This window comes from Lindgomyces ingoldianus, assembly GCF_010093535.1.
Source record: "Lindgomyces ingoldianus strain ATCC 200398 unplaced genomic scaffold BDR25scaffold_7, whole genome shotgun sequence".
NCBI classification, from domain to species: domain Eukaryota; kingdom Fungi; phylum Ascomycota; class Dothideomycetes; order Pleosporales; family Lindgomycetaceae; genus Lindgomyces; species Lindgomyces ingoldianus.
The window spans coordinates 907,628-922,047 of NW_022985168.1; the positions used below are offsets into that span (position 1 = coordinate 907,628).

Sequence of the window (14,420 nt, forward strand, 5' to 3'; positions counted from 1 at the left end):
TAGACTAGACGCTCTAAATCCTATAGACAGCGCTCTAAAGATGCCTACACTTAGAGTAATTACTGCTAAGAACTCTCTAAAGAAGGCTAACATACAGTACTAGACTAATATTACTAAGTACTAAGCTTAATTAAGCAACTAGGCTTCCTACGCAACGTGTCTTTAGATAATCTAGAACTAGGTTAATGCAACTGTTGCACTAGAACTTCTAGAACTTATAATAATGCAGCTTATGTTAGAGAACTAATCTACTTTATAAGCACTTATATAAGCCTTAAAACAAGAGCTAGCACTAATAAACATAAGCATAAAAAATTTTATATAAGTAAAGTATAAAGCTTACTTTACTAAAGTAAAGCATAGTACTATAACTTTAAAAGCTTAGTACTAGCAGTAGCACTTTTTATACACTAAGGTAAGAACCTATAAGATTCTTAACATAGAAGGCTAGCTTACTGCACAAGACTTTCTAGACGCCCTAGCTCTAAAGCTTGCACTAGACTAGGCGCGCTCTATGCACTAGAGGGTTATAAAGGCTAGCGCACTTAGTAAAAAACTTTTAATAATCTAGAAAATTAGTAAGATCTTCTTAATAATGCTCTAAAAGCACTCCCTACGCGTAAGTAACTAAGGTATAGGTATATTTATAATGCTTAGCAAATAATTAGATAATAATTTAGCCTAATCTATTTTAGCTTAATTAAGCCACCTGTGCTTATGTAAAGCTTTAGAGTAATCTTTTTATCTATAAAAAGCAGTAGACTATAAAAACTTTATGTTAGCAGTTACTAGAAAGCTAAAGAAGCTTAGTAAAACTACATATTAGAAGATCTTTAAAAGGCTTAAGTAGGCGCAGCATAAAAAAGTAAAAGCTATACTACTTAAAAAGGCTATGTAATTCTAAATAAAGCCTTCTTTACTTTAAAAGCTATTAAAAAATTAGATAAGCTAGCATTTTTAAAAAGCATTATTACTGCACTTATTAACCTAGCGCTTTTAGTAAAACTAGAGATGCATGTAACTATAGATTTTAACACTTACTTACTCTTTATAAGCATAATTCTAGATAATAAAAGTGCTACGCACTTAGTAAATAGCATAGAGCTGCTTGTACCTAAGTTATTTAAAAAAGCTTAAAGTTTATACATAGTAAAAGCTAGCACCTAGTTATTTCTAATTTAGGGAACAGAAACTAGAAAGCTTAAAAGGGTGTTAAATAAAGCATAAAGAGAGCGCATAGAAGATCTTACACTATAAAAAGTAGTTATAGTAAAAAAATTTTATGTTAATATTATCTTAGAAGCTTATTTAAAAGAAAAAGGACTATAGTATTTAAAACTTAACTATACACTACACATAAGCACACTAGAAAAAAAATAAGGTACTTATAACACTTTACTAAAAACATAACTTTATGTTTATTAAATATAAAGCTGTTTTTTTTTTACTTACTAGTGCAGAGTGTGCTTTTAAATTGCTAACGCTTATAGACTATATTTTTATACTTAGACTTAGAAAAGCTTTAGCATGCGCGCGCAGGACACCTAGGCTCTAAAGCTCTGCAGGCTCTAGTTAAAAGCATAAAGAATGTATAAATAATAGGTACAAAGCAAGTACACTATAAGCACTGCGCAATAACACACGCTAAGCAGGTTATATTAAAAAAACTAAAAAAGCAAGCTCCCTACCTATTCTAAAGAATTACATAGGACATGTTTAAGATGCTATTAGAGCGCAGCAGAGCTCTATAGATAATAATTATTAAGAATAAATATAGTAACGTACTTTACAGGCAAGTTGCTTACACACCTAAGTTACTTACTTTTGCTAAGACTCTACTAAACTACTCTTCCTACACTAATGCATTCCCTACAACACTACTTAGATGTGCTAAAAGAATGTTAGATACAGCTTGCACTTTAAGCTTTTAAATAAGACATAAAACTCTTAAAAAAATATGCTATAGCTATGTGTAAAGTTCTATAAAAGATAATAAATAACTATAGCGCTAGATAACCTTTACAAGCTAATTCTACAGCTAAATTATAAAAGCTAGGTAATAAAAAAAAGTAGGTAATTATTAAGACTATACTTAAGCTATATGCGTAAGAAATTTCCTCTTAGATAGTATTTATAGCTAATATAGCTAATTCTTTGCGCGCTAAGCATAATCTAGGCTATGTTTACATAAACTAGCCTAGTACATTTGTAAAGCGTTATTTAGAGCTTAAAGTAACATTTAAGTGTAAGTATAACTATAAAAGAGCTTTTTATAAGAGTCTTAGAGTAATTTAAAGCAGGTTTAGCCTTATAAAGAATATTAAAGCTAAGTATAGCATCTAAAATAATAACACGTATAACTTTAGTAAAATAAAGTTTATAATTAGCTAAATATCTTTTAACTATACTTATGCTTAAAACTTTACTTTAAGCTTTAAATAACGCTTTATAAATGTACTAGGCTAGTTTATGTAAACATAGCCTAGATTATGCTTAGTGCGCAAAAAATTAGCTATATTAGCTATAAATGCTATCTAAGGGGAAATTCCTTGCGCATATAGCTTAAGTATAGTCTTAATAATTACCTGCTTTTTTTTATTGCCTAGCCTTTATAATTTAGCTGTAGAATTAGCTTATAAAGGTTATTTAGCGCTATAGTTATTTATTATCTTTTACAGAACTTTATATATAGCTATAGCACATTTTTTTAAGAGTTTTATGTCTTGTTTAAAAGCTTAGAGTGTAAGCTGTATCTAACATTCTTTTAGCGCGTCTAAGTAGTGTTATAGGGAATGCATTAGTGTAGAAAGGGTAGTTTAGTAGGGTCTTAGTAAAAGTAAACAACTTAGGTGTGTGAGCAACTTGCTTGTAAAGTATGTTAGTAAAATCTTTTTATACTTTTTCTAGGCAAAAACGCTTTTAGAAATCTAAAGAGTAATAAAAAACTTTAAAAGCATAGTGTCTAATTAATATAAGCTCTAGATTAGTAAAATATAGTAAAATAATAACACTACTACACTCTCTTAGCATAAAAAGTTAAAGTATAAGCTTTAAGTAAAAGAATCTAGTATTAATATTAAAAGCTTTTTACTATACACTTATAAGCTAAATAGAGCTGCAGAAAGAGCTAAATAAAAGATAATTATAAAGTCTATTAAGATAAAAAGCAGCGCAGGACTCCCTAAAAAGCTCTAGCTAGAAGTAGTAGACGCAGCAACATAGCTGTACAATATAAGCCTGTTGCACATATATAACCTACACTTACTAAATAAAGTCTTAGACATGTAGTTTACTAATTACTTTAGATACTATAAGCTAAAGTAAGTAAAAAGTGCTATAGCTAATCTAAGGCCTAATTAGAGCAGGACTTACACATATAGCTATTACGCTTACCTACTTAATAAGAAGTAAGTAGCTAGGCGTTAAAAGTAAAGCTTTAAAGTAACTTTATAAGGCTACATAGAATATTTTATAAGCTATAGAGCCTTAAATATCTATAGAATATAAGTTTTATTACTTAACTAAGTAATTACTATAAAAATGTAGCTTTTAATAAGACACACTTTTATAAAAAATAAAAGTAATAAGCTAATTCTTTAAAAAGAAGCCTTTAAAATTATTAAAATTCTTAATAAGTAAAGTAAGATTTATAATGTAGAAAAAGCCTTTAAGCTTTTACTTTAAAAGTTAAATAAGTAGTAAAGTAATATACTAAATTAAAAGCCTTAAAAGTGTAAGCTTAAAAGTATAAAAACTAAAAAGCTTATTAAAACTTAAGTTAGCTAGCTAAAGAATTAGTACTTAAAGGTAGAAGTAACTACGCAGGTAATAAGCATAATAAGTAAGTTACTAAGAATTTACATAGTTCTTAATAAACATATAGCACTTATTACACTAGAGCTAACTTCTAAGCTAGAGCTTATAGATAGCTCTACAACACGCCCTATATAAAGTAGGCATAAGCATACTAGTAATCTCTAGTAAGTGCACTTAACTAAAGAAGCAGATTTACTAGGCTTATTAAGTTAAATAGCTAACTTGCTAGTTAAAAAATTAACTTTTATCTTTTATACTAAGACATTATCTTTTATAGCTTTAGTTAAAGCAGGTAAGGCACTTTTTAAATATATGTATAACAAAAAAAGCTAAGGACTAGCTACACATATAAGCTAAAAAATACAGAGGTAAGATTCTAATAACTTAAGTAAGCTTAGAGGTGCAGAAAGCAGAGGTATATATACAACACTTTTAAAGAGAAGTAGTATACACCTTACTCTAGTTAATTTAAAGCACCTTTAAATAAACTTTCTTAAAGCATTTATTACTTATAATAATAAAGTGCTTAAAACACTTTACATAGTGTTTTCTATAGCTGCTTTTTTTAAGTAGCTTTAACTAAGAGCCTATAAGCTTCTAAAGAAACCCTTAAAATAAAAAAATTTATATAAACACTTATATAAAAATCTTTTTAAAATTATAGCATAAAAAAAGATAGCTACTCTGCTTAAAAAAAGCACTTAAAAAAGATTATATAAACTAAAGCAATATCTAAGCTGCTTCTACTAAAGTAGGTATTTATATATAAATTTAACTAAAATAAGTATTTTACTAAATGTAAAGCTTATATTTGCGTACACAGTAATCTTTAAAGTAAGGACTTACTCTAGTTAACTTATGCTGCTACTCTTATAGCTAGATCTTTCTAAATAGTAATAGTAATAGCAGCTTAATTTAACCTAGAGATTAGGCAATATGATGTTATAAGCACGTTCCTAAACGCGCACTATAAAGGTAAGCTAGAAGTAACATGTAAGCTTCTAGAAAGCTTTACAAAGCTTAGTATATATATTAAGCTTCTCTAAGCTTTATATAGACTGCGTAACTTGCTAATTTTATAGTACTAAAAGCTTTTATAAGCTTTTTAAAAGCTTAAGCTTATTTTATTTAAAAAGGAACTATACTTATTCTTTAACTATAATTACTATATCTTACTTTTTTTATATAGACAACATACTTTATATTTATTACTGTCTGTACGCAGCAGCAGCGTCGCGGCCTGGATACAAGCGATCGCGCACGAGCAGGATCACGTATCTATGTCACATGATGCTCGTGCGCGAACCTCTGTGCGCGAACATCTAGATATCCCCCTTTTCCTCTGTACAGAGGAAAGACAAGAGTAATAGAACTAGAAACATATTACCCTTACCTTACCTACCTTATACACTATGCACACTATACACCACTCTTACTTTTGCTACTTAAGTGCTTATACTATAAGCAGCTAGCTATTAAAGCCTATTTAACACTAATTAGTAGTTAATTTAATTAACTATAAATTAGTAAGAGTAATAATAAAGTACTTACACTTTATAAAGTACTTTATTTTGTTACCTATCTCTTAGGAAAAGTAATAACAGAGCACTTACACCTTATAAGGTACTTTATTTAGTTACCTATCTCTTAGAATAGCAGATTAATCCTTTATATTATATAGTAAGCTCTGCTACTGTACAAAGTAAAAAGGAGATAGTGTAAGACGCACACTAAAGCTATTAAAGCTGCACAACCTAGCAGCTAGACAACAGCAGTACTTATGTAATCTACTGCACAAGTAATTAACTCTACGCTTTATAAGGCACTTTGTTTTGTTACTTATCTTTTAAGAAAAGTAACAACAAAGCACTTACACTTTATAAAGTACTTTATTTAGTTACTTATTTTTTAGAATAGTAGATTAATTCTTTGCATTGTACAGCAAGCTCTGCTACTGTATAAAGTAAGAAGGAAATAGTGTAAGGCACACACTAAAGCTATTAAAGCTGCACAACCTAGCAGCTAGACAACAGCAGTACCTGCGCAATCTACTAGAAAAGTAATTAACTATACTATTATAATAAAATTTTATTAGCAACTAATAACTCTATGTAATACTAAGAAGAATAAGAAATAATTTTTATTATATAAATAACTTATAAAAGATATAGAGATATTAGAGGCAACACTATAAAATAAGACTAGCCTAAAGTACTAGAATAATAAGATTAACATGTTAAAAGCTCTAATAAGCTTATAGACTTAATTATATATAAGTTACATAATTATAAATTTATATATAATAACTTAGAAAAGTGCTACTTTTCTAAGTTTATACATAAATTTTTTTAAAAAATAGACACTATAAAACTTTTTAGCACTTAGCTGCATGTTTAAAAAGAAGCTTATATAAGTGCTAAAAAATAAGAGAATTACACTATAGCTAAGCACTAAAAGTACCTAAGCCTAAAAGCTATATAATATAGCATAAAAAAAGTAATTACACTAAAAAGGCTTTATATGTAACTTTTATTACTATATAAGGCTTTACATAAAAGTAGACTAAACATAATGCTGCTATTAACACTAAATATACTAGCATTACCTGCTTCTACACTTTAGCTAGCACTACACTAATTACTGTATAAATAATACATGCCACCCTACCTAACACCTGCTCCACGCCCTTAATTGTACACACCACCGCCTGCAGTAGTGTATGCACTACTAATACCACCTGCATAATCTATACTACATTACAACTTATACAAACTTCTACTCTAGAGAGAAACTACTAAAAAAAAACTTTTAGTAAACAAAATTATATAATTCTAAAAAGTATAAAAAAAAGATAATAACTATATAAGTTAACTATATAACATTTTTATAAATAAAATAAAGATTTTTATTAATCTATGTTAATAGCTAAATATCTAGAAAACTTAGTATGTAGACATCTTTCTAGATATTCTAAAAGGTTAGGTAAATATGTACTATATATACAACATAAGCCCTAGATATAACTAAAAGCATTTGTACAACACCTTAAGCAGTTACTTTAACACTAATGTAAACTATAGCTAGTACTAGACAGACTAAATAATAATAACTTTTACATAATGCTAATAAAAAAACTTTAATAAAAGTTTATATAAAGTTCTTAAAATAATAATTAATAAGCTTACACTTATATAAAGAGCACTAGAAATAAAATTCTAAAAAAATGTTCTACTGCACACTGCTATTATATAAGCCTATTAAGGATAACTAGAACTAGAACATGCTATGTTTACTATTAAGCCCTTATGCAAAGCTTTATTTAGTAACTTATAAGCATTACTTTAAGTTACTATAAACTAAAAGGTAAACTAATACCTCTAGAAACTACTTAATACATACTATATAGACTGCTAATACAACTCTGCATAATAAAAGTTTATATAATAAGAGGGAAGCTTTCTTTTATGTAGAAAAAAATAATGTAGAAGATCTTTATCTAAGTTTAGGCTATAATCTAGAGATAACTATATGTAGACAAAGAAGTGCTTTATTTGCTATAAAAAAGAATGTTAGTTATTAAACTACCCTTATAATAACTATATATAAGCAAAAAACTAGTACGTTGCCTTATATAAAGATTTCTATAATAAGACCTTATTATGTAAAGCTATTACCTTATACATCTAAAACTTTAAAGGTTACCCTAAGAAAAAAAATAATTTGCATAATATAAAGAAAATAAAATAAAAAAGTAAAGATGCTAAAAAAGCTATTAACTACTTTACCTCTGCTGCCTATCTACACTATGCAACAGAAGAGAACATCTACAGCATTAAACCTAAAGAATATGCTAAGCAGTTTATCCTTAATAACTAATACTATATAGTATACTAAGGTAAACTATAGAACATAGGCGTAGTAAAGATCTCTACTATTAGTAAGTTTTAACTTAAGGTGTATATATAAAAGAACTTATGTATAGAAATTAATTAAACACTTAGCTAAACAAATATTAGCTTTAAAGGCTAGACACTAAAAAAATTAATTAGTACTATATAAATCTAGAACCTAATTAGTCTAGTTATATACTACATTTTAAAGACTTTAATACTATTTTTACTATTACTAGTAAATGCTAACTAACTTAGAGCATACTTTAACAACATTTTAAATGTTATTATACATAAAGACAAAACTACTATACTTATTATATAAAAATAAGAACACTTTTTTTTTAATGTTAGTAAAAAGAAATCTATGTCTTTTTTTACTAAATTAAAACTCTACTGCCTCTACTACTAATTTAGACACCTCTGCACAGAGAGACTTTAGAAGATGCTAACTAGTGCTAGCTATAACATTAATGCTGTAGTGCTAGAAAAAATTAAGAAGTTTTGCTACTTCTACTAATTATATAACTAGGCCTTATAAAGATTTAAGTTTATAATTAAAGATAACACCTACTTTAACTTTAAAGTTATTATTAACATTATATAAATTAATAATAAAGATGTTTTATATGTTATTAATGTAGACACATTATTTTAGGCTACTACATTCCTAAAATCTATGTCTACATAAGATACCTAGGATGCACTATGCAAATGCTAGATTAACACCTATTAAGAACCTCTAGACTATATTATGCATAACTTTAGTATAAACTTTGCTTTAAAAGATTTTTAAGCTTATGTAAGAATTATAAAAGCTACATGTAGGCAGATGCCTATAGAAGCACATTAAGCAGTTAGAAAGGTTAAGCGCGCGCACACACCTTTTTAAGAAGTGTTTAACATCCTAAAGACTAAGCTAGGTAACTGTACAGATAATAAGGCTATCCTATAGATAGCAGTTAAGGCTCTAAACAACACAGCTAGCCTGCACAGTCTAGTACCTACGCTGCTAGTCTTTAAGGCATACCTAAAAATTAACCTAAACTTTTTACTATTACTAGACATTATTACATAAGTAAGCACAGTATAAAAGGTAATAAAGATACTTTAAAAGAACTATATAAAAGTAAACATTAATTATATAATTAATACTTATAATAGCCCTATAACATTTAAAGTTTTTAACCTCCCTCTTAGCTTAAAAATTATAGCATAGAGAAAAAAAGAAAGCTAGACTAGCCTATACAAAATTAAAAGTATTAAAGGAAAAGACATTATTATTAAGAAAAAAAATAGCCTACTAAAGCTTTAATATACATAGGTTAAACTGTACTATAGAGAAAAAAAGAAAAATAACCTAGATAAACTAATCCTTATATAAAAAGATCTTTTAAAGAAAAAGAAAAAAGAACAGCCTTATAAAAATATTATAAAGGTAGAACTAAAGCCTACTATAAACTAAGCCTCTTAGGATAGCAATGCTGCACTAGTGCAAAAGAAAGATATAGATACTAGAAGAAGTAAAAAGTAAAAAAAACCTATATAAAGTCTAAACTAGGTATTTCTAACCTAGAAAAAAAAGATAATTAGGCCTTATCTATTAAGCTTTATATAAATAGTGTAATTACTACACCTAAAAAACTATTTAAAAAATTAGACTATATAAAGATAAACACTTTAATTACTAACAGCACTTTTAAGGTTATAGCATATAACTTAATAAGGCATAAAAGTTAGATTTTTAACCTTTGCCTTATATAAAAAGTAAAAGGTAAAATAACTTAACTATATAAGAAATTCTACCTAGTGTTTACTAGCTACTTAGATAAAAAGAAGGAAGAAATCCTTACTTAGTTACTAACTATTTAGAGGATAAGCTAGAGACTACTTTTAGCTATAAAAGTCAGCCTAAAAGCTATGTATAGAATGCATTTTAAACTATGTAATATTATATAAGTATACATCTAATTAATAGATAAGTTTATGCGCACGCTGTACATAAAGCTACTAAAGAAGATGCGCTAGAGCTTTCTACTAAATATAATACTCTAGGTTGTACAACCCTTATATAAAGCTGCTAAATTAGGACTGTATTAGTTTAAAACATACTATAACTACTATAAAGAAAAGCTGCGCATACACATTTTTTTATATAACCCCTACTTTTTAATTACTAATAAAGAAGAGCACACCTTTAGTATTACTAGCTTATAAATAGACAACACTTTAAGCATTATAATAAAAGATTTTATGTAAAAAGAAAAGAAAAAACTGTAAAAGGCAAAGTTTTATATAAAAAGTAAAACTATTCTAGTAGAGAAGTAGCTTATTAAGTTTAATAGTAAAAGAATTAAACTTACACACAACATAGTAGTTTTTACTTAAAAAGAATAAGTAAGCTACTTTTATATAATTAACTTAAAAAACAAGAATGCTGCATAATAATATGTTAAGTAATATGTAAAAGGGGCATATATTACATTTATGTGTTAACTAAAGGTAGCATTTAACTTGTCTATTACTGCATAAACTATAGACTTTTTGCATAATAATATTAACATACTTAACGCATAAATTTAATAGTAGATAGATAATAGTAAGCGCAGTCTTACTTTTCTACTATTATAGCTTAATAGTGTAAAGCTGTTTATCTTTATAAATAAATTATTTACTAATAATAAAAACTTTAGCTTATAGCTAGAATTTTTAATTATATTAAGTAATAAGAACTATATAAAGTAAAGTAACTACTTTAAAATACTAGGTAATATTATACACTAGAATTCTACTAAGTATAAAAAAGTAACTAGAAGTGTTCTTACTAGTAAACTATATAAAATAGTTAGAAGGTTTAATAATGTAATTACTTTTAGTACAACTTTATAGTAAATTATATAAACACTTAAACTACTACTAATTCTAGTAGTAATTTATATAAATTTAAGGTCTTTATATAATTACCTTATTAAGCTAAGCACTACTAGTAAAAAGCAACTTATAATTAACATTATGTTAGTTACTTTATAAATTATATAAGAAAAGGGAAATTACTAAAATTAAGTAAATTAATAGTAAAAATAACTTAGTAAATATATGTATAAAAAAAATACTAAACTAGGCTTTTTAATTATTAGTTCTAACTAACTGCCTCTCTGTCTAGATAGAAGCATCTATAGACTAGCTAGATTCTATGCGCAAAAATACCTTAGACTAACTAGACTAATAACACTTTTATATAAAGCTTATTTTTTTTATTTTATTTTTTTTATATTATATATAATTATCTTTCTTATTATAAGAATCTATTACTGCTAGCACTATATAAAAAGAGAAAAGAGCTAGGGGATTATACAGTAAGGCTTAAAAAGTAAAGGATAAAAAAAAGAAAAGCTATTTATATAGCACAACTAGCCTATTTTAACGCACAGCATTACTAAGGCAAGTCCTAATAAATAAGGTAGAGTAAAGGTAGAATATAATTAGATAGACCTACATAGACAGAAGAGAGGTAACATGTACAAAAGGTAACTTTTTAAATAAAATAAAAAGTTGCTAGTGTCTATACATAGCAGCAGCGTTGCAGCCTAGATATAAGCAATTGCGCATAAGCAGGATTACATATCTATGTTACATAATGCTTGTGCGCAAACCTCTGTGCGTAAACATCTAGATATCCCCCTTTTCCTCTATATAAAGAAAAGACAAGAGTAATAGAACTAGAAACATATTACTCTTACTTTACCTACTTTATACGCTGTGCACACTGTACACCACTCTTACTCTTGCTACTTAAGTGCTTATACTATAAGCAGCTAGCTGTCAGAGCCTATTTAACAATTACTATAATAATAAGTTAGAAGCTTACTAATTAATTAGTGTAATTAAAAAAATGTATAAGCTAGAAAATTAAAAACTATATAAATAGTTTCTAAAAATTAAAATAATTAAAAATAAAAAAGCTAGAATAATCTAGCTAGTACATAATGTGTATATTAAAAAAGTAGTAAAGAAGTTTAACTTTATAAAAAGCGTACTCTTTCTAGAAACTCTTTTACTATTAGAAGAGCTTATAAGCAACTAAAAATTAGTAATAAAGCATAAAATTAAGAAATACTAAGAGCATGTAGGATTAACACTTTACACTGTAATTATAGTACGCCCTAATGTAGTGTTTGCAGCATCTTAGCTCTTCTACTACCTAACAAACCTAGGAAAGCAGCACTTCTAGGCAGTAAACTAAGCAATTATGTACCTATACTGCACAAGGCATACAGGCATATAGTATAAAGCACTAGAAGGTGCGTAACTTATTATATGTAAAGACACATTTTTTACTAATTACATAAAAACTAAATAATTATTTTATAGATACATTATTTTACTTTTTAAAAAACTAATTTTATAGAAAGTATCTTTTTAGCTAATAGTAACTATATCTATAATAAAAGCTAAGCTGCTTACTTTAGCGCATATTATAAAAAAATTACTAGCTTTAAAACACTTCTTTAAAAAGCTTACTCTAGAGCTAGGCACACTATAGCAGATCTACTGTGACAACTAGCAGACAATTAGGTTAGTAGTAGAGAAGAATGCCTAAATAACTACCTGCCTGCGCCACATTAATATTTAGAACATGTAGCTGCGCTAGGAGCACACAAAAGGATCTTTTAAAGTGCGCTATATTAAAATAAGCAACATGCTAGTAGATAAACTTATAAAGCACTTACTAAAGTAGTAATTTAAGCACTTTAAGCAGCTTCTTAACTTTAAAGACATATAAACAAGCTTTTAAAAAAAGAAAGTGTTAATTATTAATAGCAAAGACATTTTTACACTGCCTAAAAACAAGAGTTTTATCTACTAGTAAGAACACTCCCCTATGCTATAAAGTTTAAGCAGAGATTTAGTACATAAGATGCGCAAAAACATAGAACGCTTAAACTATAAGAAGATTAACAAGCTTACCTAAGAGTTCCTTAGCGCGCTAGCGACGCGCTAGGAGCCTAGGGGAGACAACACCCTGCCCCTCCTTCTTTTTTACCTTCTCCACCTCCTTTTCTACCTTCTCTTTCTCTTCCTTCTTCTTCTTCTCTACTATATTCTTTTTAAGCAGAGCTTAAAAACTAGCTAAAGCTAAAACACAGCCTATAGCCTGTTAGTCTAATCTAAGGTATAACACATAATCTCTGCAGAGAAGCTTACCTGCTTGTCCTCTGCAATAAGAGCCGCAACAAAGCGCTGCGCATAGACAATAGTAAGGGAGGGACTGCAAATAGGTTAAAACTAGATTACCCTACACACTACTATAGAGCTTACAGGGTTAGGCAGCTGTGCCTAGAGGAACAGCGCTAACAGCGCAAACCGCTAGTGGCGGAATTATAGCACTCCCTACTAGAGCGCCCTACAAGCGCACTCTTTATGCAGCCTAGACAGGACTGCGCGCGGAGCGCACTAGGGGGAGGCCGGCGGCGGGTAGCGGGCGCGGGCTTGCGGGCAGCGCGGCCCTGCAGAGCGGCAGCACGCAAGCAGGCAGCTCTTTTAGCTTTGTTAAGCTATAAATGCATGTTAGCAGAGATTATAGATAGGTTTAAAGTTGTTTTTAAAGCTCTTAAAAGCATTAACTTACACGCAGCATGTTAGTTAGACTTACAGAAGAGAAGCTTAAGAAGCAGGAGAATTTATTTACCTCTGTTGCGGTGATTACAGCACGCACGTGACCTGCGCTGCCTAGGGAAACAAGCATTACGCTGCCTAGGGAAACAAGTATTGCGCTGCCTAGGGAAACAAGTATTGCGCTGCCTAGGGCAACAAGCACAAACACAGGGTAAATGCGCAGCGCTGCTCTAACAAGCTAAGTTGACGCTCAACGCAGGTGAGCTGCTGCGCAGCTCACCTGGGGGGTGTGTCGCGTATACTGAGAGCCTTGGCTGGGGCTCAGAGCCTTGGCTGGGGCTCAGAGCCTGGGACTGGGGCTCAGAGCCTGGGACGCAGCTCGGGATCTGGAGATATTATGTTCCGAAGCTTGGTGTATATAAGGAGAGCCCTCAGCTCTCTTAGATAGCGGAGTCACTTCATCCGATCTTCTAAACAGCTACTGCCAGGCTATTTTATCCTCCACAGAAGCTATTACTGCTATTTATAGACTAGTAAACTAAGAAAAAATAGTAGTTGATAAGATAAACGCTTTAAAACAGAGTTGCTGTAACGATTCTACGAATCGTTCCATCTCGGGTCGCTCGGATCCTATCCGAAGAGTCCCCGTATCGGCCCCGACCATGACTCGACCCAGTCCCCTGCAGTTACCCCTATTCCCTTATGTATTTAGTCGCACCTTGCCCCTGTAGCTAGCTTAGTAGTTTTCTGATATCCTTTTGTACAAGGCCTATAGGTGTCAATGGCATTCCCAGGTTCAGAGTCCCCACGCACTCCCATATGCCTCTAAGTGGACTCCCACCGCATTCGGACCCATTGTCTTGCCTGCGCTGTTACAGTTGCCACTTTTTAGTAATAGTAATTACTATTACTAGAAGCGCCTAGTAATTGCTATAGTAATTACTATTTTTCTAGTTATATTATTTCTTAAGAATCTGTACTGCCTTAGCTAGGCTAACTATTTCTATCTATTTAGTATTAGAGCTAGAGAGGATTTTTTCTAGACTAGTTTCTACTAAGTTTTTCTACATTACTTAGATTACTTTTACTTTTAGTTTC

General features: G+C 29.6%; 1 protein-coding gene across 1 annotated transcript; it reads right to left on the minus strand.

Annotated features, from left to right (window-relative positions):
* Nucleotides 1–13,057: 13,057 nt before the first annotated feature.
* Nucleotides 13,058–14,178, minus strand: BDR25DRAFT_351774 (uncharacterized protein; the record flags this gene model as incomplete). The annotated part of the gene is made up of 5 exons (XM_033694911.1): nucleotides 13,058–13,073; nucleotides 13,146–13,213; nucleotides 13,571–13,708; nucleotides 13,924–13,988; nucleotides 14,136–14,178. 5 exons carry the CDS (start codon nucleotides 14,176–14,178, stop codon nucleotides 13,058–13,060), a joined length of 330 nt encoding a protein of 109 aa, XP_033551081.1.
* Between the last annotated feature and the right edge of the window lie 242 nt (nucleotides 14,179–14,420).